At 52.5% G+C, this 20,487-nt stretch overlaps 11 protein-coding genes across 11 annotated transcripts; 6 read left to right on the plus strand and 5 right to left on the minus strand.

The window, feature by feature from the left end:
* Window positions 1-203: 203 nt before the first annotated feature.
* On the minus strand, window positions 204-2,273 carry A1O3_09220 (uncharacterized protein; the record flags this gene model as incomplete). Its single annotated transcript, XM_007739314.1, has 1 exon — window positions 204-2,273. One exon carries the CDS (start codon window positions 2,271-2,273, stop codon window positions 204-206), a length of 2,070 nt encoding a protein of 689 aa, XP_007737504.1.
* Window positions 2,274-3,267: 994 nt separating this feature from the next.
* A1O3_09221 (uncharacterized protein) lies at window positions 3,268-3,657 on the plus strand (the record flags this gene model as incomplete). The annotated part of the gene is made up of 2 exons (XM_007739315.1): window positions 3,268-3,382; window positions 3,434-3,657. The coding sequence occupies 2 exons, from the start codon at window positions 3,268-3,270 to the stop codon at window positions 3,655-3,657; spliced, it is 339 nt and encodes a 112-aa protein (XP_007737505.1).
* Window positions 3,658-4,178: 521 nt separating this feature from the next.
* On the plus strand, window positions 4,179-5,454 carry A1O3_09222 (uncharacterized protein; the record flags this gene model as incomplete). Its single annotated transcript, XM_007739316.1, has 2 exons — window positions 4,179-4,302; window positions 4,364-5,454. The coding sequence occupies 2 exons, from the start codon at window positions 4,179-4,181 to the stop codon at window positions 5,452-5,454; spliced, it is 1,215 nt and encodes a 404-aa protein (XP_007737506.1).
* A 708-nt stretch (window positions 5,455-6,162) lies between these two features.
* On the minus strand, window positions 6,163-6,555 carry A1O3_09223 (uncharacterized protein; the record flags this gene model as incomplete). Its single annotated transcript, XM_007739317.1, has 1 exon — window positions 6,163-6,555. One exon carries the CDS (start codon window positions 6,553-6,555, stop codon window positions 6,163-6,165), a length of 393 nt encoding a protein of 130 aa, XP_007737507.1.
* A 442-nt stretch (window positions 6,556-6,997) lies between these two features.
* A1O3_09224 (uncharacterized protein) lies at window positions 6,998-7,768 on the minus strand (the record flags this gene model as incomplete). Its single annotated transcript, XM_007739318.1, has 2 exons — window positions 6,998-7,446; window positions 7,504-7,768. 2 exons carry the CDS (start codon window positions 7,766-7,768, stop codon window positions 6,998-7,000), a joined length of 714 nt encoding a protein of 237 aa, XP_007737508.1.
* Window positions 7,769-8,415: 647 nt separating this feature from the next.
* On the plus strand, window positions 8,416-9,048 carry A1O3_09225 (uncharacterized protein; the record flags this gene model as incomplete). Its single annotated transcript, XM_007739319.1, has 1 exon — window positions 8,416-9,048. The coding sequence occupies one exon, from the start codon at window positions 8,416-8,418 to the stop codon at window positions 9,046-9,048; it is 633 nt and encodes a 210-aa protein (XP_007737509.1).
* A 485-nt stretch (window positions 9,049-9,533) lies between these two features.
* On the minus strand, window positions 9,534-9,946 carry A1O3_09226 (cyclin-dependent kinase regulatory subunit; the record flags this gene model as incomplete). Its single annotated transcript, XM_007739320.1, has 3 exons — window positions 9,534-9,596; window positions 9,647-9,791; window positions 9,840-9,946. The coding sequence occupies 3 exons, from the start codon at window positions 9,944-9,946 to the stop codon at window positions 9,534-9,536; spliced, it is 315 nt and encodes a 104-aa protein (XP_007737510.1).
* Window positions 9,947-10,709: 763 nt separating this feature from the next.
* Window positions 10,710-12,979, plus strand: A1O3_09227 (uncharacterized protein; the record flags this gene model as incomplete). Its single annotated transcript, XM_007739321.1, has 5 exons — window positions 10,710-10,799; window positions 11,037-11,632; window positions 11,690-11,903; window positions 11,955-12,513; window positions 12,564-12,979. The coding sequence occupies 5 exons, from the start codon at window positions 10,710-10,712 to the stop codon at window positions 12,977-12,979; spliced, it is 1,875 nt and encodes a 624-aa protein (XP_007737511.1).
* Window positions 12,980-13,840: 861 nt separating this feature from the next.
* On the plus strand, window positions 13,841-14,812 carry A1O3_09228 (uncharacterized protein; the record flags this gene model as incomplete). Its single annotated transcript, XM_007739322.1, has 2 exons — window positions 13,841-14,522; window positions 14,586-14,812. The coding sequence occupies 2 exons, from the start codon at window positions 13,841-13,843 to the stop codon at window positions 14,810-14,812; spliced, it is 909 nt and encodes a 302-aa protein (XP_007737512.1).
* A 969-nt stretch (window positions 14,813-15,781) lies between these two features.
* Window positions 15,782-17,543, minus strand: A1O3_09229 (uncharacterized protein; the record flags this gene model as incomplete). The annotated part of the gene is made up of 2 exons (XM_007739323.1): window positions 15,782-15,904; window positions 15,966-17,543. The coding sequence occupies 2 exons, from the start codon at window positions 17,541-17,543 to the stop codon at window positions 15,782-15,784; spliced, it is 1,701 nt and encodes a 566-aa protein (XP_007737513.1).
* Window positions 17,544-18,695: 1,152 nt separating this feature from the next.
* Window positions 18,696-20,317, plus strand: A1O3_09230 (uncharacterized protein; the record flags this gene model as incomplete). The annotated part of the gene is made up of 2 exons (XM_007739324.1): window positions 18,696-18,842; window positions 18,893-20,317. 2 exons carry the CDS (start codon window positions 18,696-18,698, stop codon window positions 20,315-20,317), a joined length of 1,572 nt encoding a protein of 523 aa, XP_007737514.1.
* Window positions 20,318-20,487: the final 170 nt, after the last annotated feature.

The raw sequence follows: 20,487 nt of genomic DNA on the forward strand, positions 1-20,487 counted from the left end.
TGGCTCGATTGTTGCAGTTGTCGCTCGAGTAGTAGCACAAACAAAAGTATCAGCTTACACGGGTGCTTCGTGTCATCGTCTTGAACAATATCCATACCCCAAGCCCAACTCTTAAGCCCAAAGTGTAGGTAGTACCAGAAAGCTGTGGATCAAGATGTATGAACTATGGCCGCTGAACCCTTCCTTTCTCATTCGAATATTCTCTACGGATCAGTGACCCAGACTACTTCTCTTCCTTGGGCCGCAGCTTCTCTTGCTGCCTTTAGTCCTTCTTCAAATTCTCGATCCCAGTATTCGATTGACTCTCGGGTGTCTCGCTCGGTCCAGTTCTTTCGGACGAGATCGGCAATATAATCTGATGCAATTCCTGCTTCTTCGTAGGTTTGCGGTTCAGGCCAAGCGAGATTCTCCGCCCATGCATCGTATTGATGCGCTCTCTGATAATCTGTCATGCCATCTTCCCCGACAACAGTGTTATCGAGTTCTTCACGTCCAAGAGCTCCGGCTGACTGTGTTGGAGTCTTCTGGGTAGGTGTTCCTGACTGATTGTCGCTCTGGAGACGACCGGAGGACGGTGCTGACAATCCAAACTTTGAATTAGTAAAGTCGCCTTCGGACTCTGGTGGAGAAGAAGAACGTGAGCGTGCATGTTCGCTGAGTGAAAGTCGAGAGGATCGAGCCGGTTTGTACTTCTGAGCATCAGATCTCGCTTTGTTCAGTCTGATCTCCGCCGAGTCGTTCATCAAGATACTGTCGGTGTGGCCCGTGAAGGAGGAGATCTGACTGGGGAGCTCTGCGTGCGACATTCGAGGTGTGCTGGGCTGGGGTGGCACTTGATCTTGCTCTCGTTCTTGCTCTCGCATAGTGGTCTCATCGTCTCCTTCATCGTCGTCCTCATCGAGATCAGGGACTCGAAAATGGCCTGGAGCAGGGTTTGCAAGTGACGGTCGCCAAAACTCATCATTTGGATCGACAATGTCCTGATTGAGTCGGAATTTGGGACTTTCGTTGTCCTTGGTGTTGCGTAGAGTTATAGGCGAGTGCATGTTTCTGACTTCGGAAATGGTCGACTCTGTGGCGTCTGAGGGATCTGAAAACATGCTGCCATGGTATTCTCCGGAGTAACCGTACTGCCCGTAGACATGTTTGACTGAAGTGTTTGGATTGATGCGAACTGATTTGGCCGATCGTCCAAGCGTGCCAAAGAGGCCACCGTTCTGGCGCATTGCTGATCTAAGGGGTGTCTGAGACACGACTTTGTTAATAGGGGTAGATGGCTGCGCTTCTGGAGACTGTGGTTCTTCGATCCCGTCGACGTCGGTGTCGACTTCGAGGTACCTGTCATCAATTCCATACCCGCCTGTCACAGGTCCAGGGATCTCACCGTCGAACGATGTTAACTTGCGTTTGTTTGTTCCTAATGTCTCGACCGGGTTGAAGTCAGGCTCACCCGAGTCCGAATCGTTACGCCCTGCTTCCATTTGCTCCCGACCTGCAATGGTTTTTGCGAATCGGCGTCGCTTGAAGTAATCGCGGTTGTAGATGTGGCTGTCGAGGGCTTCCGGGTCTGGCGTCGGACTACGAGCTTCGTCGCGTTGGGATGGGGGAGTAGTAGGGATGTGGAATTCCACTGCCTCCTGCTCGGTCTTATTGTCCGCCTGTTCACTTCGACTGCCTTTGTCTTGCTCGGCAGGCGGCGAGGGCTCCATTGTACCCCTGAAAAACCCGAAAATCTTTTTCACACTGCCAAAGATACCGCCTTGTGATGTTGGTGCAGGTGTCGGTGTCTCTGGCTCAATGACTCTTTCGCTCGGTCTTGACGGACGGGTCGGGGTCGATTGCCTGACTATAGGCTCCAGGGATCGTTCGAAGAACGGAGATTCGTGTAGAGTGGTCGTCTTTGCGGGGGCCGAGGTTAGGAGGCTTCGGTTTCGGGTGGTAGAGAAGAGGAATTTGGGAGTCTCGGCCTTTCGCTGGCGCTTCGACGAGGTTACCGGTGTAGTCTCGTCTTCGTCTCGGCGGCGCTTTGCGCTCGCAGGCTCTGGGTAGCTGGTTAGCTCTACATCCATCTGGGTAACAGCGTCGACATAAATGTCGGTTTGGGTCGATGCGTCCTTGTATCTAGGGGCAACAACGGGCACAGAAACGGACGCATCACGATACGTAGGGTTTGCACGCCGGCGGGGAGCAGGCCTGGGTTTTCGCTCACGTTTTGGGGTATCCGAATACGACACGCCCTCGGGTCGGGCCCCTTGTCGACGAGTTTGCACCATGGTGGCAGAGGCCGGGGTGGTGGTTCTTGCGCTTGCTGTGATTTTTATTGGAGTGCGCGTGCAAGTAAATGACGGCGAGGTGAAGTCGACGACCGCACTGGGATTAGCGTAAAAATACTTGGCACGGAGATTCATGCAGTCGTGTATCGTGACAGTAGTACGTATGGCGTCCTCCACATCATCAACGCGCAATTGAAAAAGCACATTTCTATGGCGCGCTCCAGATAAGCTGAATGCCTGGCGGGCGGATGTTTGCGCTCGGAGATGCCTCATGCATAAGATTCGTCCTAAGAAAAATAGCTTGAGTCTCGCCGCGGCTCTGCTCTACTCTGGCGAGGTGTTCCGAGACCAGTGCGGCTACACCTCTGGGATGAGGACATTGCCGTGTTCTACGGCTACGGTGGGCTCCTTGCACGTTGGACGCCTAAGTCTAATAAGCCCATAGGGCCGGCAGCCTCGCAGGCTGGTTTCAATATCAAAGCCGGCGAAGATCGGTGGAATTATGAGGAGGGACTCGGACTGAAGAGCGCCATTCAGTGAATATTGTTGAGTAGGTACGAGGAGCTTCTATCATCTAGGTGGAGTGCTGCATGTGCGTATGATGAAATTCTACTCTGTGCCTCGATTCAAGTTGTGATCAGGTCGCTATTGTATCGGAATATGACTGGAAGCCGGAAGCCGGGAGTCGCAGAATCCTCGTCGTGCATCGAGTCAGAATCAGATGCGTCGAGGTGAACCAACCTGCGCACCCGGCAGGCGCGTCTGAGTCTGCTTCATGCCCTCTGCTGCCTCCAGCGTGACGGTTTAGCTTTACGTGCTCTGATGCACCGAGGAAGGCACACTAAGCATCTACCTCCGGTATTTAATGCCACGCCTGCAGCTCAACTTCTGATCGATTCCAAACTACTACATTTGACCCAGTCCAAGTCTCAACGTGACCCTTCATTACTCCGCAAGCATTGTGCCTCGGAATCCCCTTGTCACTCGATCCAAGATGTCTGACGCCGGCCCCATCAGCGACGACCGCCAACTCCTCTCGGCCCTCAAAAAGGATACCCATGATGTAGCCCGCAGCGACGCTTCTGAAGCCACCAAAGAACACACTCAAGGTAACGCAATCAACTTTGATACTTCCAGAATAACAAACTAATTCGGTGTAGGCGCCATGGGCAAGCTCGCTGCCGCAATCGCCCAACATGAAGGAGCCCCTAATCTCCAGAGAGGCAGCAACAACACAATCGCGCAAGTGCGGATGAGTGATGGCCCTGTCGATAAAGAAGCCATCCAGGAGAGTTTGAACGCACACGCCGAAGCCATGATGCATGAAACAAGCCGCCTGCAAAGTGCTGCCGACCAATACCGACTTGCTCAGGAAGGGAAGTAGGCCAAGTTGACTCAGGAGTCAGGATGGATGCTGCGGCTATTGTCAACTGTCACCGAGAATCAGAAAGCAAGAAATGGAGGCCCAACACAACAGTACAATTAAGTCTTCATGAGTAGAAGGAGAATATTCAGCGAGCACTGTTGAGCATCAATCGATTGAGGGATTAGGAAGTGTCAATTAGATAAGCTTTGGGGGTTCCTGCACCGCATTGGTGCTGATGTATCATCTTATCCCATAATTCATTCAATTATAGGTCAAAGTTTGACAGCTGGCAATGCTGAAGGTTGCAATCACTTCAAGCAGCAGTCCAAAACGACTCTCTCTCTGCTTTAATGAGTGAAGGTGCCATTCCATGGTTTATTAAAGCGGCGAGATATCACTAGAATGACCACGTGATGCCAAGGAACACTTTTGGCTCCAATCGCGGCGCCCAGCGAAGCTCAACTTGAACTCGCAATCCAACTTCATCAATCCAGGAGCAGCAGATACTCTCGGCAGCTGCACGGAGCAGCTCTCTCGCCATGGAGCAAATTTGTACAAGGTGTGCGAGACTCAGTCTCCAGTCACGCCCTAGGAGCACAACAATCTCCCTGCTCGGCAACACCAGAGGATTTTCCACCTCTAGGATTCTCTTTGCTGCTGATGGTAGGCGATCTCTACATCTGGCTGTCCATGGCCTAGTGTGGCGCTGACTCGATCATTCTAGGTGACCAGAAGCCCTCGGGAGGTCCTCCTAAAAAAACTACACCTGGTAATTCTCCTAACTCCGGCTCAAACGTTATTATTCGAAAGTCGACAGGCCGACCTGCCCCTGCTGGAGCCGCTGCTGCTCGACGACCCGCGCCTGGTCCGATCCTACGCCGAACAGGAGCTCCACGCACACAGAACACGGCAGGTAGTGCCAGTACTGGTGGTGGCCCACAATCTCAGCCACCGCCAGGACAAGTTCTCCGCCGTACAGGACCACCTCGCTCGAACACATCGGGCTATCAATCGCAATCGCAAGGCGGAAGGAAAGGTCCACCACAGGGTGCCGGCTTTGGTGCAGGAAGAGCTGGCACGCGAAACACACAGCAGCAGCAACCTCGACAAGGAGGAGCACAGGGCAATCTCCGCAACCGCACCGATCGTCGCATCCGACGAGCAGAGAAGCGCGAAGTGACCGAGGCGGCCGAGGAGGATGATGATGATTTGGACATCGACGCTAAAGTCGAAGAGTATATCAAGTCCAGCATCGACGCTCCCGTCAACCCGACCGAAGAGATCGCCCACGTACCGGGCCAAGAAATGTCGATCGAGACGCTCCGCGCAGACTGGCCCAACACACCCCTGTCGGGAACCGGTCTGACGGAGTCCGTCCAGCAGCGCATCGAGTGGCTGGCGCACCGCATCCCCCACGGCTATCAGACGCCCATGCAACTCGCGGAGCGGTATTACAAGGGATACTTCACGCGATTCGAGTCGGAGGAGGAGAAGGAGGAGGTCCTAGCCCTGGCTGCGGAGATGGCCCGCAAGCGCGCCGACGAAGTCACAGAGAGGAAGAGCGTCGAAGCCGAACTGAAAGACATGTCTTTCGAGGATGTTGCGTCCAGATCCGAGGAGCGTAAGGCTTTGGCCGAGACATATGTCAGGGGCAAGTACCCGGAAGTCGAGAAGCAGTCGATGCCATTCTTGGACCAGGTGGTGAGAAATCTGAACAACAACGAGACATACAATGACTTGCAGGCGGAGCAGTTCATGCAGACATTGCAGAAGTTGGTTCCTACACAGGGCGGCCGCTCGCAAAAGGGGGCTTAAGACTTGGTATATTCTTCGAGGTGAAATCTGGGACAGTGTGTGAAGAAGGGGGGTTTCTGCTAGCAGGTTATCCCAGTCAACATGGAAAGATCCTTTGTACAAAGATTCTATGCAATTTCGATATTGAACAACCGACATAATTCCAATGGGCACGCGATCCCCCTTTGCCCTGCAATGAATGAACTCCTTTTAGAGCCAAGAGATGGCACCAAAGTGGACAATTTTCTCTCTCCCTCAGACCATGCTGCTGCGATGGAAAACAAGCGCAGTCCTTCTCCTCAAGTTTGTTCCTGCGCAGGCGAAGCTACATATTGCCTCCCATGATCAACATTGCCTATAAAGCGTCTCGAGGTTAATGGCGTCTCGACAGAGCGGACACCCGGGCTGCTCCAGCTCAACTAGCCACCTGATCAGACACTACCTGTGAAACTGATGGTTGCATGGCAGGTTGTACACCCACTCTGTAGCCCCGATCGGCTCAACCTGGCAAATGGCACAGTCGTGCCCAGCCTCAACTTCCCCGTCGTCGTGCTGAGCCGGCACGAACTGCTTGATTGGACAAGATGTCAGAAAAGCCTCTTCCTCCCTGAAAATGTACGCTTCCTGCACCTCCAGAAAGCGGTATTGCTCCAAGATGAAAAGGAGGAGGAGGTACATCGCGGAGGCTCCATTCTTGTCTGTCGTGGACAGAATGCGTAGGACATGTAGCTAGATGGCCCACGTCACCAAGAGGGCCGTCGGCAGGATCTCGGAATTCACAGTTTCACCGGGCGTGAAGTGATGAGGGCTGGTTCTGGCGACTTTGATAACATTGACTGCGGTGTGGCAGTTCAGTCGTCCCATTTGTAGGAGCGCAAGAGCACTCAACACTGGCGCAACGTTGATGAATTTGAGGGAAAGTTGTGCTTCAAGCCCAAGTATTGGATCGCATAGAGAAGGCATTGCCAGCTTGTCACAAATGGCCTCGAATTTTCGGTACAAAGCCAGAAAGCTGAAGGCAACGATATACTCCTCCACTTTGTCAATGTGTGCTGTGATGCCCGGTGCCATATACAACTGTCGCAACCGAAGGCCGGTACACTTGAGAGGTAGGAGTTCCATTCTGTCGCTGTTGGGTCGTAGGTGCCCCTGAGTGTCAAGGTTGGAGAAAAGAGTGAATGGAGTGAATAGACGACGGCTATAGTCTCAAAGTAAAATGCTAGTAAAAGAGTGAAATAACGAGGGCTTGTTGAAGATCTGGCGAACGAACAATGCGGATGAATGTCAAAAGCGAACGAAGCAAGTTGGAATGTATCTCAGTGCTACGCTGGGTAACAGGCACTTCCTACATGTACTCAATAGGTAGATACTCGTGCTCAGATGGTTCGACCGAGCAAGGAAAGAACGATCGTTCTCAGGGTTGCTTTTGATTTTGGCTATGGTGGCTATGTCTTATGCCCTAGCATCATACATTCTCTCCCCGTCTACAAGCCAGCCAGGCTCTGGAGATGTTCCATAGAATTCGAATGTTAGCGACCTATGACCGTAGTCTCCGTTTCCCATCCTAGCGCCTTCTCCTCTGCTTCTTGTTCTTTTGCCTGTTTTTCGTGGCCGATTGGGCAATCTCTGCTTCGGATTGTTCGACGACAAACAACTCGTCGTGACACAAAGAACAGGGCTGTTCATCAGTCATGACTTTACTAGCACACCGCAGATGAAGACGGTGGACGTTGTTGCAACACATGTACAATGCAGGACTTTTGAGATAAAGCGATTCGTGGCAGAGCAGGCAAATGGTGGTTTCTTCTTCATCGGGAGAGGCGTCCTGATCACAGTCGGCTAGAAATTGTTGAACCGTGCCTGTCGGAGGTACAGTAACAGTCTCTGTTTTCTTCCAGAACGAAAACAACTTCCAGGCGGTTGCTAGTACTTGATAGAGTCGTCTGCTCCAGGCTGAATAGGTCGATACCACTCTATTCTTCCAACGCGACCAGATTCGTGAAACCTGGGCCACTAAGGGTGAGATTAGCTAAACATCTCCCCCACCAACAGAAATGCGTGGTAACTGACACACGGGAAGCTGCTGTGGAAATAAACGGCGGATTTCGATACGATGGCCGGTTCCCCTGGAGAGTGCCCAGGTCAAGAATATGAGGAGTGCCAGGTACGTGTATTGCCCTGCTGCAACAATGTCTCGTTCCCCATGTTGATGTGTATGCCGGACAACTTTCCGAATGATCGTGCAGGCGAGGGTGAAGAGGCCGTAGAGAGTTTTCAAGCGCACCATATTGATAAAGAGAAGGCAAAGACTGGCAATGAGATCGCGAATAAACATCTAGAATACGAAGCACAAACCCTGTGCAGTAAGTGAGATACCGAATGACAAAATGCTAACTTTGAATGAGCCGCAACAGGAATACCTGGTCAAGGTGAGAGGTTCACGGAGCGCGGTTAGGATTCCATGGCTTGTGGGCGTGGTTGCCTCTGCCACCAGCACGTCGCTTGACGGTAGCTGCTGCTTTGGGAGCAAAATCATGATGGGAGAGCGACATCACTGCAGCTGAGAAGGCGCGAATACACCACAAACAATTTGGGTCTGGTGTAAGATGGTTGTCGGAAAGGGACCATCGTGAACGTGAACGTAGATGAAAGAGGAAGATGCCATCTGATCGTTATCGTTATCGCGATCGCTATACAGCCATACACGTGATTCACTGTCCACTGCTCCGTGTCGTCTTTGGTTATGCCGATGACGAAATCCTTCGTCAAGTATCCAGAGATCCGTCACCACCGTATAATCACTACCTACCTAGGTAATTATTAATGCTACCTAGTTATACAGTAGTAATGACCTTCAGCCGTCGGTTCTGACCTTCTCTTCTCCTACTTTTCACCTTACGTGCTTCCCTGTCTCCCTCCCTCGAATCGAGACCAAGAAACTCACGACAACCCTCATCGAAGAGCCGCAAGAAAGCTCTTCCCATGGCGTTGCCACCGAAATTCTCCGGGCAGTTGCTCGCATCAACTTCGACCAATGAAGCAAAACACACCATCGAATTGTATCTAGATTATGTCTGTCCATTCTCTGCGAAGTTGTTCAAGACCTTCTATACGAAAGTGGTTCCGTTGATCGAGAAGAAATACACTTCTCCCGGTATCCGGGTTATATTCCGCCAACAGATCCAGCCATGGCACCCGAGTTCGACGCTTGTCCACGAAACGGGCGCAGCCGTCCTGCAAACAGCCCCGAAATCCTTCTGGGCTTTCTCCGAGAAGCTCTTCGAACAGCAAAAGGATTTTTTCGATGTTAATGTCGTCAATGAGACTCGAAACAACACCTACAAACGACTCGCCAAGCTGGCAGGTTCAGTGGAGGGCATCGACGAGAAGAAGATTTTGGACTTACTTCAGGTCCCAGATCAGCCCGGAGAGGATGGCAGTTTGAACATTGGTAACAAAGTGACCAATGATATTAAGTTTCAGGTCAAGGCGAACAGAGTGACAGGCGTCCATGTCACCCCGACAGTCCTGTTTAATGGAGTTGAGGAGCGCAGCATCAGTTCTGGGTGGACAGTAGAACAATGGGAAGAGTGGTTGCAGAAGAATGCAACATAGGCGGCAGACGAGTCGACGGCTGGCTGATTCGCGTGGAATACCGGTCCCAGGTCGTCACTGGAGGGAACGTGGCGGAAGTGCGGAGAAAGGAGATCTGGAAACATTCGAGGCCTAGTAGCTGCGTGGTAGTCAAGGAGGACCTATGGGAAGAAGAACACGAGGGAAAATCCTGCGTCTGAAAACAGAGGTGTCGAACGGCGGTTATAGCTATGCTAAACTGAACGAACATTTAACATCTCGCGCCCAAAATAATCGTCGGTTTGCGTCGAGTCGATTCGTCCAGACATACAGAGCTTGTAATAAGCACGCTCGCTTAATGCACAGTTAAATACACTTCCCTGTTGAACAGTAGAACGCCATCCCAATGCTGCGCTGGTTCAGTGTCTGGCGAAATAGTCTTGGATCATTGAGCTGGAGGCTGATAACCGATAGGACGTCTGCAGTGCGTTAGTATCCTGCGACTCATGCCATGCCTGCTGGAAATCTTACTTGAATAGTAGAATGTGTGGCTCAGGTTCATGCACCTCATAATGCTCCCATCCAAGACTCTAGACCTCCCATCAGCAATGTGTGTGAGCCGGGCCAGCTGCGGTCCTACCTGAGTGATCCCCAAACCTCTCCACTCTTCTTCCCACAGGAGCTTCAGTGTGCCCTTGGCTTCATCAAAATAATCTCTCGGAATGGCCTTCAGCATCGCTTTAGGAAGCTGTACGTGTCGGTATTCGTATTCCGAATCAGAGTATCTGAAGAATGTTAACCTGAGAACCTCGCGGCCAGTCTTCACCGTATACCTTGCCGAGTATCCAATAGAATCAATGAACTCTTCTAGCCTTGCCCTTTCATTCTCATGCAATAACCGAGGCTTTTTGTTGCGTCTCGACATATCGACGTCGGTCATAGTGCTCGCGGAGCAGATATGCCTCACTTGCGCGGAAGCTCCAGACTGTATGGCGGCAAGTGACTCGGATCGGAAATCCCGAAGGTGATTGGCGTATTATCCAGCCAACGCAGAGGGTTGCACCAGGACCAGTGACCGAAGGAACTGGTCTCGTGCTCAGGGTCGCGCGGAACGGAGGCACTGGAGTGGGAGACAAGGAACCGGCAAACCGATCGGACGACGAGGGTGTTGGGTTGAGGGGACGCGTTCAACACTGGGGTGACTGGCTGTAAAGGTAGAGAGAGCGCAGAGGGTCGACTGCGAATTCCAGTGCTTGGGCGGTGGAAAAACAGACTGAGTCTGGGGCACAAAACCACAAACCGAACTCCCAGTAAACAAGGGACTCGAGACGCGGAAAGCGCTTGCTGCCAAGCCCCGCGAAGATCGGACGAGCATTGCGCTGCAGGCGCATTATGTAATCGACTCCAGCCAGTTAGGTGCCAGTCACCTTCAGTCACGCCTGACTCCGATGTGGCAGTCACGTGCATGTTTTCGAGCCTCCCGTCGCGTCTGCAGGATCGATTTGTATGTAGAGACAGAGGATGCAATAATAATGCGCATATAGCAGCCTCGCTGTCCAGGGTCTCTGCAGGTGATTGCGAAACCTCCATTGCTTCCGAGGCATTGTATTACCCCATACTATTGCACTTGTTGGTGGCTCTCCCTGCGGTGTGCGGTGCAGACCCCGAATTCCTCCCCCGTCTCAAAAAGTTGAGACGCCGCGATGAGCAGCTCGAAGCGCAGAAGCGGCCCTGCAGGCTTGCCCGACGACTTTGCGGCCACGCCAGATCCCAAGCGACGCAAGCGTAACGACGTAAGTGCATCGCACCCATTTATCCTTCGCTATATTCTTTCCCTCGCCCAACTTCCAGCCAACGCTTTCTGCGCTCAACGACAGAGCCCCCCGCGCAGTGTGCTACCATCACCGTCCGCATCATCAATGCCCGCACGCTGGCCCGCCATTGCGGGCTGCACTTGTCTAGAGTGCACTGCGCTCGCAGCGCCATCATAATCTGACCAGCTCTGCTAACTTTGGCGTCTCTGTCTTCAGGATACCCACTTTCCAGACCGCGAAACTCGAGAAACAACATCAGAACTTGGATTAAAACTGGTCAGGCAGCTGAAAAAATCACAAGACAAGAATGGCCGCAATGTCGCCGTTCATTTTATCGATCTTCCCAGCAGGGTTGAGTATCCCGATTACTATCAGCAGATCCCGATGCCGTTATCCTTGAACATGATCGAGCAGAGGCTGGAGAGTCACGAATATGAAACCATGGAGCAGCTCGAGTCCGACTTGAAGAGAATGGTCCAGAATGCAAAGGATTACAACCATAGCAAATCGCCCATTTTTGAGGACGCAGAGCGTATTCGGAAGGCATTATCGAATTTTATGCCAAAGCACAACCCGGCATATCTACGTGCTGATTATCGCGCTTATCCTACACCTATCCCACAGGAACTCTTGGATCGACCGAGGGATCCTTCTACCGCGTCAGAGGCCAACGTACCTACTGAGAAGGTCAAACTGATCTTCTCCCGAAGGCGCCAGAGCGAAGCCACGCCGGCTACTCCAAGCGTCAAGGATGACGTGAGACAAGATCAGTTGGACTTTCTGAAGGAGTTATCGGCGCAAGAAGATGCAATGTGAGTCTCCGTCGTATACAAACTGACTGGTTTAGACTGTACTGACCATGAGAGTAGCAACTTTGAGGAGAAAGTCTCTAAAAAGGATTATCCTGACTATTATAGGTTGATTAAGAGGCCCACTGCGATTTCAGATGTTCGAGCCTTGGTAGAGAAAGACGGCGTTCAAGACTGGGATGCATTGGCGAAGGAGGTCCGATTGATCTGGGACAATGCAAAGGAATACAACCAAGAAGGGTCCGACATCTACATTATGGCGGAGAAGCTCGAGGTGAATATCTTGCTCATTATTGTTCTCCACCTTGCTAATGTATGAACACAGTCATGGTCGGAACAGAGGATGCAGTCGCTTGGTGCTCTCCCCCGGAGGAATCTCAAGTTGTCTCTCTCGCAACCGAAGCCGAAAGCTTTGAGACTCACGATAGGCTCCTCCACCCCGACACCCACTCTCGTGGGCGGTACCATCGACAGCGAATCTCTTCGACGACAAAAGGAAGAAACAGGTCAAGCCCTGAGTCGAGCACAGAGAGCGAGCTCCAGAACCGCTCAACTCAACGGCTCAACACCGGTCCCTTCAAGTGCTGCAGCCAGTGTTCGACGGAGTGTGTCCCAAGTTACGGAACAGCCTGATGTTGTCGGGACCGAATCCAATGCTAATGGCACGGCTACTCCGCAACCTGAAGAGGCTCCCAAAGCCTCTCAGCCCCCGCCCCCGGCACAGTTACCTACGCCTGTTAGAGAGATCGACACGCCAGGCCCGGGCGTACCTTTAGCGAATGGAGTTCGCGGCCACGATCAACCCTCGCCGCATCCTGGTCATCAGCCAGCCTTCAACCAGTCTGCGATCCCGTTCGAACGTCGGTACCGCGATCCTGGCAAAGGTAAGCTTCTTGTTTCTTTTTGAGGTCACTCAACTAATCATCGTAACAAGGACTCGAATCAGCGCTTCTGGGTTCAGTCATTTTCATGACCAACCCGAGTCTCCCCAACGATCCGAGATGGAAACTCATACGCCGGGCTTCACCCATCAGAACACAGACTTCTGGGTTGATAAGCCTGCCGTCCAACTACCGTGATATCCGCATCATTCCCGTGACTACGCCAGAACTGAAATATCGACGTCGGCACCGAATTATTGTCTTGCATAACATGCACGTGTATCGAGAACCCAACTCAACGGTCCCCGGTGCATATGATATCAAGTTATTCCCGGGAGAGAACACCCTGTCGGTTGAAGTTCTGGCCGATCTAAGAGATGGAGAGAAAAAGGAGTATGCGCCTCCTCAGTTGCAATTCGATTTTGAGAAGTGCACGTTGATTGTTGATCTTAAGACCCAAGTGTCTTGATTGCCCAGATGCGCCTGAGGCTGAGCCTGGGCACGGGTGTTGTCATATCACCTCAACCTACGAGGAGGTCAGGCGCTATGGCGCACCAGGCTGAGGTCCAAGCATTGAGAGGCAGCGTGCGCCGTTATCCCAATGGACTTACAGGCCTATCATCGGCGAGCGCATCCACACAGCAAGCGACAAGAAAGCACACCGGCGTTCAGCTTGGACTCTGCATGTTTGGCTTTCTGTTTTAGTTGTGTGCCTGGGACTTTGACCTTGTCCACGGTTCGGGAAAGGATGCTAGAGCCAGGTAGCAATAGGACTACCGCCGCCAAATTGGGGGGTCAATGGGTTGTATTGTAGCTGAAGAAGATTTCTGGACTATCAACGTCCCTCTAGCGATGATAGTCTTGCTTGCACAAGGCTGCAACATGCTGCGACTTAACCACTTATCGGATATTGGATGCTTGTCACCGTGACCATGCATAGCGTTGCCACTTGTGATTCAGTTGAGATGTGGCGCCGAAGACCTGTCTACCAGGTGTACGCAGTACTCCGTACTTTCGTACGCTCTGGGGCATGCACGTGTTTCCTCAGCCTAAGGGCCTCCTAAGCCTGTTCGGCACGGTCTTTAAGGCCCTAATAATAAGGCTGTAACCACTGCCCAGTGATTCCCCGCCTCGTAAACAAAAATTGTGGGAGCGGAGCATGACCGTCATCAGTCAGGGACAATTTCGAACGGAGAAATTGCTTGAACTGTCCAACAACCACTGAACCGGCTACAGAACTACAACACTCACCTAACACTCTTTCTAGTAGCACCAGCAGATACGGTTGTCTCAGCGGGCCGTCTAATTGAAATTCTATGCCCAGACGAAGATGAGCTCTGTCGGCCCTCAACTTCCACCCGGACTGCAAAAGCGGAAACGCGACGGTGGCGAGGACCACAGCAATAGCGATGACGACTCAGACTCGTCCACTGGACCTCTCCCTCCAAACCAGCAAGGAAAGGGAAGAGAACAGTCACCGCCGTCCACAAAACGAACCCGCGTGATAGGCCCGACGCTTCCACCTGCGCCTCTAGACGAACGCCCTTCTTCAACTCTTTCTCCTTCACAGGCACGAGGCGGTCAAGACGATCACGAGAGCAGTAGCAGCAGTGATGACGATGATGGCTTTGGCCCGAGTCTGCCCTCCGCCAGCGCTGCCACTACCAAGTCTCATACAGGCGCGCAAATTCCTGGCCCTCCTCCGCCCGTAGTACCGGCCAAGCGCGACGAATGGATGACCCTCGCACCCACCGGCGGCGACTGGTCGGCGCGAGTCGATCCTACGAAATTGAAGAACCGCAAATTCAACACAGGGAGGGGCGCAAAGGCCGCGCCTCAGCCTGCCGCAGGAGGCGAGTCGTGGCATGAAACGCCGGAAGAGAAACAGGCCAGGTTGAAGAGGGAAGTTATGGGGATCAAGGATCCTGCTACGGCAGGGAAGACAGGGACCACATCAGAACACGGTTCTCAAGGCGAGGCTACCGCTAGGAGATTGAAAGAGTACAATGCAAGTCCCTCCACTCTAACCCATGCCCTGTTGGATCCCGCGCCAATCTGCCAACACCCATGTGAAGCACTCTGGGTTGATGCTAACGACAAGCAGGAAAAACGGGGCCCTTCGCTCTACTCTGCGCACAGTGCGGCTTCCACGGGAGAAGAAGAGGACGACCCCAGCGCGCGCGCCTTCGACCGAGAAAAGGATATCGCTGGTGGCGCGACCATCAACCCCACCCGCCGCAGAGAAATGCTCAAGAAGGCCACGGACTTTTCTTCCCGTTTCAGCAGTGCAAGGTATTTGTGACTGGTATGCTGATGCGTGTCTGAAGTCTTGGCTTCGCATTGTCAGACCATACTCCTAGCAGTCCGGGACGTGCTTGGGAGGCCCTGATAGTCGGGACCAGTTTCGATCGGACGAGCTTTGGACTCTAGACGGCCTGATAACGCTGCCTGGTGATGAAAGGACCATGTTCGGCGCCATAAATCTCCAATATCATTAGAGGTTATGTTTGCCTCTTGCATCTAGGGCAAGATATGGCAAGGACCATCGCCCCGTCTGCCACTCATGGCTAGAAATGAAGTGCCAAAGGAGCTCGCGCTCAATCTTACAGGATCAAGGCGGATCCTGAGGTGAAGGACGTCAGGAACAGACAGCGGTCTAGAACCGACACCCTGACAGAGGACACTATGCATCGCCCTTTTACTTGCCTGTATCCAGCCGCGGCCAGTCATCGGAGTCGATTAGAGACGGTGATCGCATTCAGCTCCGTGGACATCCACGCCGACACCTCCAGGGTTCCATCGCTACCCTCGCTGGCGCCAATAAAAAATGCTCTCGACTATTACACAAATCGAATGTGCGAAGGTCTGGAGCAAATAAGACAGCTCCCAGAACCCGGCCAAAGGAACCAGAAGATCTGAGATCTCTCCAGGTCTCGAGGGTTGGTTCTTGCGTGAACGAGAATCAAAAAGTGCCTCGAAGCTCGTGGTTGGTCCTTTTATTCTTACAGAGTAGTCGTGTGGTTTGTCTCTGGCCCTCTCGATGTCCTTTGCCTCTCTGGACGCGCGGCGCCAGGGGCTTTAAGCAAGCCCAACTTGCCCGGCACGGCACAATGATCCAACTTGGTCTCCTACCTGAATAGGACTCGCGGATGCAGCATATACTTCTGCACCACAACGTCAGTTGGTAGCTTGGGATCGACACTGTCTTTTGCATAGGAGGACTGATTAGATGGTGTTGTTCCCCATCCATTGTGAAGACAGTCAGTCGCAGTCACCATTTCGTTCGAAGGACTATATCTTCCTTTGCCTGGAAGAAGCGGCAGCGGCAATTAGTGGGCCTAGGCCTGACCGCACCTCCTTGAAAGCCTCCAATTCGGATGATCCTGCCCAGCGGCTGGTCGTGGTCAGTGCACGTCTGTAGCAGAGCCTTAGGTACGCAACAAAGGAAAACATACCCACTGGACTGACGACGCAGAGCAGCCCTGCAAGTCAATCGTCTCTTGCATCAAAAGGGAAGCATCGTCATAAGGATGCCCGATATACTCGAGGGTGGCTTGAGTCAGCCGGTTGTCGGTGATAGAGGCTTCCACTGGCCGGATTAGATCTCTCTCGTCCCTCAGACCGACGCGATCATTGATGATGGACCGTGTGTTCTCAATGGCGATGATCTTTCGAGCAATTTGATACGCGGTACAGCTGGTCCAGTTGTTTTCCACCACCCTCAAAGCAGCGAGGTGGTTCAGGGCTGCGGTTCTGATATATTGGTGCCGGCACTTGGTGGCGGTGAAGAACAAAGGGGAAATATATCCCATGTGGCCATCGACGGGTTCGATCCTGGCCGAGAATTTCAAAGGCTCATCTTTTGCCCAGGCTTTCGAGAAGTCGTCGTACTGATCCACGATCCAATGGAACTCTTGCTCGAAATGGTCATAGACACCTTCATTTTTGCTTACTAAATAGCGCAGCATCATTGACAGGACAGTGTATTGGACGTGCATTAACTGCAGTGATAGTTTGAGCCGCTCTTTTCGGGCCCACGGCATGTTTGTTTTCAAGACCTCGAAGGACACCCACCAAGTGTCGAGTAACTTTTGCAGCTTGTGCGGAGGGGAGGGGGCCAACGGGGTCCTCCTGAAGTCCATCATCCTTGCCACGTGATGAGCAATACCGTCCAAGGCATGGTGTGCTCGATGCAGATCTGTGAAATGGTCAAAGTAGGGTAGTTCATGGCTAGGACTGATGGTGCCAGAACATGCACTCTGAGTGATGGTGATATCTCCCCTCCCGTAAGTTGGGGCCTTGTCAATGTAGGAGATAAAGAGGGGACCGATGACATCGATAATCAGACGTGCAGTTTGAGCATTTGGCCCGGACGACATGCTGCTGCCCGTCTTGTACCACTCCTCCATGATATTCAAGCCTGAGTTGATGTGATGAAGGCCGGGAACAACATTGCCTTGCATGAACTCACAACAGGCGAACAGTAGGCAGGCCATCAGGACACTCTCAATCTGCCGAGAAGAACATGTAGCCTGGATGGCCCTAGTGTAGTGAGTCTGGTAAACAGCGTTCTGGTCTCGAGAGACGCCCTTCTGAACAGCAGTCTCAACTAGGGACGACGTAGCAATGAGCAAGTGCTTGACTGCTGGTTGAACAACTCCAATTTGGGGCAGAAGTCGCGACCAGAAGGAATGACCTGGCGGCGCGGTCAGTCGATGCCCTGGCCCTATTGACACTGAGAGAAAGGAGAAGGCGAACAGGGGAGACGCACCAAAGTAACTGGAGAATATGGGCGCAGCTTGTTCGTGCCAGAACTGGAACCCACGTTTGTCGATGCCATCTCCGAAGGGCCCCAGAGGAGATATAACTTGGACGAGGGTGTTGTGCTGGTCGGGCGCATTGCTGTCACCACGAGGCTCGAACAGCCACGCCTGAGGTTGATATCCCTCACATTTGCGTAGAGAGCTAGTGCATTGCCGACAGACGGGCTTTGCTTCATCACATTTGATCCGACGCTTCCTACAACGGGGCATTAGGTCAAGTAAATACGGAGTATCCGTACTGTGGACAGGGTGAACTACCTGCAGGTCCTGCAACCCGTTCTGACTTTGTGGTGAGCTCTTTTCACGCGACCTTGTTCCATAGTGTCATGCTAGACAGCAAACGGGAGAAAGAGCCGGAACACTGCATGTGAGGGTACATGGAGGAAGGGGTGAGTGTTCTCCCAGGAAGCAGTGAAAGGGAAAATCTGGAGTCAGGACATTGATCATACTAGTACGCAAGTACACGGATAGTCTAGAATAGCAGGATATTGGACTAGTCCTCTGTATATAGTAATATACTGGCTGTCTCACTCCTCGTTTGGTTGAGAGTTTAATGGTCCATGTGTAAACGGGAAGTGGTAGCCACAGCCACCGACCAAGGGCATCGTGGAATCGGGGTCCGTAACCAGATGACCACTAACAATCAATAGAGGTAGGTAGCTAAGCCTAGGGCTAAGGGGCTGACTGGTGGCCTTAAGCCCCTAAGCCTTAGCCTGATGATTCATTTTTGCAGCTTGCTGACGCAGCTTATCCCACAAGCCGACAATGGACTGTTGGACACTGATATAGGTACTCTGTACATCGTGTGGGGATAGTAATGTACCCGAGTTGATGTAATCCGTAGGCCGAAGACCAGACTTGTGGCTGGCTAGGGACTTGCGAGCATCTTATGGCTTCGACTGGTCTCAGATGTCGGATCAGGATCGTCTCGGCATCGGGATTGCCTCGTCGTAAGGAGGACAGAGAATAAGGAGATACAATATTAACTAGGTACTAGGTAGGTAACCCTACCAACTTCTCGACGTTTCTTAAGGAAAGGCGCAGGCAGAAAGAGCTTGTCTGACCATGAAATGTGTCCCTCATCCCACTCAGCCAGAGGCAGCCCGGGCCTGAGACTGAGGGGAAAGGATCATGTCAGACACTCGTCATTCTACATGCAGCTTCCCCAGATTCCACATCACAACTGCCTCATCTCACCTGCAATCATGCCACAGTGTTCCCAACTGGATCATTCACTGCTGTCCCACGACCGATACCAGCAGCAGTTGATGCTCTGGTCTATGGCAAATCCATTCTTGCATCACCATCTTGTGCCTTGACATCCTTCCACACTCGCTCATCTCCCCTTCACTACTTGACAGGATGTCTCCCTCCATGCACTTCGCCGTGCTTGCTCTGGCCTTGACTGGCTTGGTGCACGCAGATGCTATGTATACGAAAAACTCTCCAGTTCTTCAGGTGACTGCAAAGACTTACGACTCTTTGATTGCCCAGTCCAATCACACGTCGGTAGGACTGGTCGACCCCTGGGCCTCTCGTGCTCCGACTGACAAATCCAGATCGTCGAGTTCTACGCTCCCTGGTGCGGTCACTGTCAAAACCTGAAGCCCGCGTACGAGAAAGCTGCAAAGAATCTTGCTGCACTTGCTAAAGTCGCTGCCGTCAATTGCGACGACGATGCAAACAAGCAGTTCTGTGGACAAATGGGTGTTCAGGGCTTCCCGACGCTGAAAATCGTAAAACCAGGAAAGAAGCCCGGCCGGCCGATTGTGGAAGATTACAACGGGCCACGAACCTCCAAAGCTATCGTCGATGCCGTCAAAGACAAGATTCCAAACCACGTAAAGAGGTTGCAAGGGAATGCTCTTGATACATGGTTAAGCAACCAGTCCCCTCCGGCAAAAGCCATTGTTTTCTCCGACAAAGGAACCACAAGCCCGCTAGTCAAGAGCTTGGCCATTGATTTCCTGGGAAAGATCGCATTCGCTCAAGTCAGGGACAAAGCTACTGCCGAGAAGAATGGTGTCACCGAGCTCCCATCGATTCTCTTGGTGTCGGCTCCCGGGCAAACGCCGATTCCATATAAGGGCGAGATCAATCGAGACTCACTGTTGGCTTTCTTCAGCCAAATCGCAACACCTAATCCAGATCCAGCGCCTAAGGGTGCAAAGTCGTCAAAATCACACAAGTCATCCTCCCAGAAAGAGAGTCAAGCATCCTCCTCTATTTCGGCCGAATTCTCCAGAAGTTCTGAAGCCCACAGATCCTCTGATTTCGACGATTACCTGGCCCATTCAGGAACTGTAGTTGAAGACGACACGCCCACTGAGTCACCCCTTCCTATTGTCAAGCAAGAAGAAAAACCTGCTGTCATCCCGGACGCAGCCCCTCCTGTCCCAATCGTCGCGACGTTGGCGGAGCTAGAAGCTGCCTGCTTGACACCAAAAAGCCATATCTGCTTGTTGGTTTTACTCCCTTCCTTGTCGGGCCCGGAATCAGTCTTACCCCAGTCCGCAACAACTGCACTGGCATCCTTGGCCGAAATTGCGGACAAGTATCAGAAACGCAAAGCCAGCATCATACCCATCTATGCTGTTCCGGGCGAGGTGCAGAACTCGAGTGGGATTAGACAAGATCTCGGCCTTGATCCACAGGAAAGGCTGGAGATCATTGCAATAAACATGAAGAGAGGCTGGTGGAGACAGTATTCACATGAAGCCTACGATGTGCGGGATCTAGAAGACTTCATCGATGCCATCAAACTCGGAGAAGGGTCTAAGTCAAAAATCCCGCCAGGTTTCGGAGCAGGGACACGAGACGCTCCAGAGCCAGACCCCGCTGAAGGAGTTGACAGCGTTGCCGAACCAGAACCCGTGGAGACTCCGCAGGTAGAACACGATGAAACCTCGTCGGCCGAAGCTGTTGACCACGCTGCCGAACCAGAGCCCGTGGAAACTCCCGAGGTAGACCATGATGAGCTATGATGAACACTGAAGCTTCTTGCTTCAAATGAAAGGGGTTGGCCTTCACTGCTTCACGCGAGAAATGGTCACGACATCTGATCAGCCGATCTTGTCGGTGACACATGTAGGACGGATATAAAACTCCGCCAGTACAAAACACTTCTTGATACTATACGCTTCACCTCACCCAC

Source organism: Capronia epimyces (genome assembly GCF_000585565.1).
Source record: "Capronia epimyces CBS 606.96 chromosome Unknown aczIQ-supercont1.9, whole genome shotgun sequence".
In the NCBI taxonomy this organism is placed as follows: domain Eukaryota; kingdom Fungi; phylum Ascomycota; class Eurotiomycetes; order Chaetothyriales; family Herpotrichiellaceae; genus Capronia; species Capronia epimyces.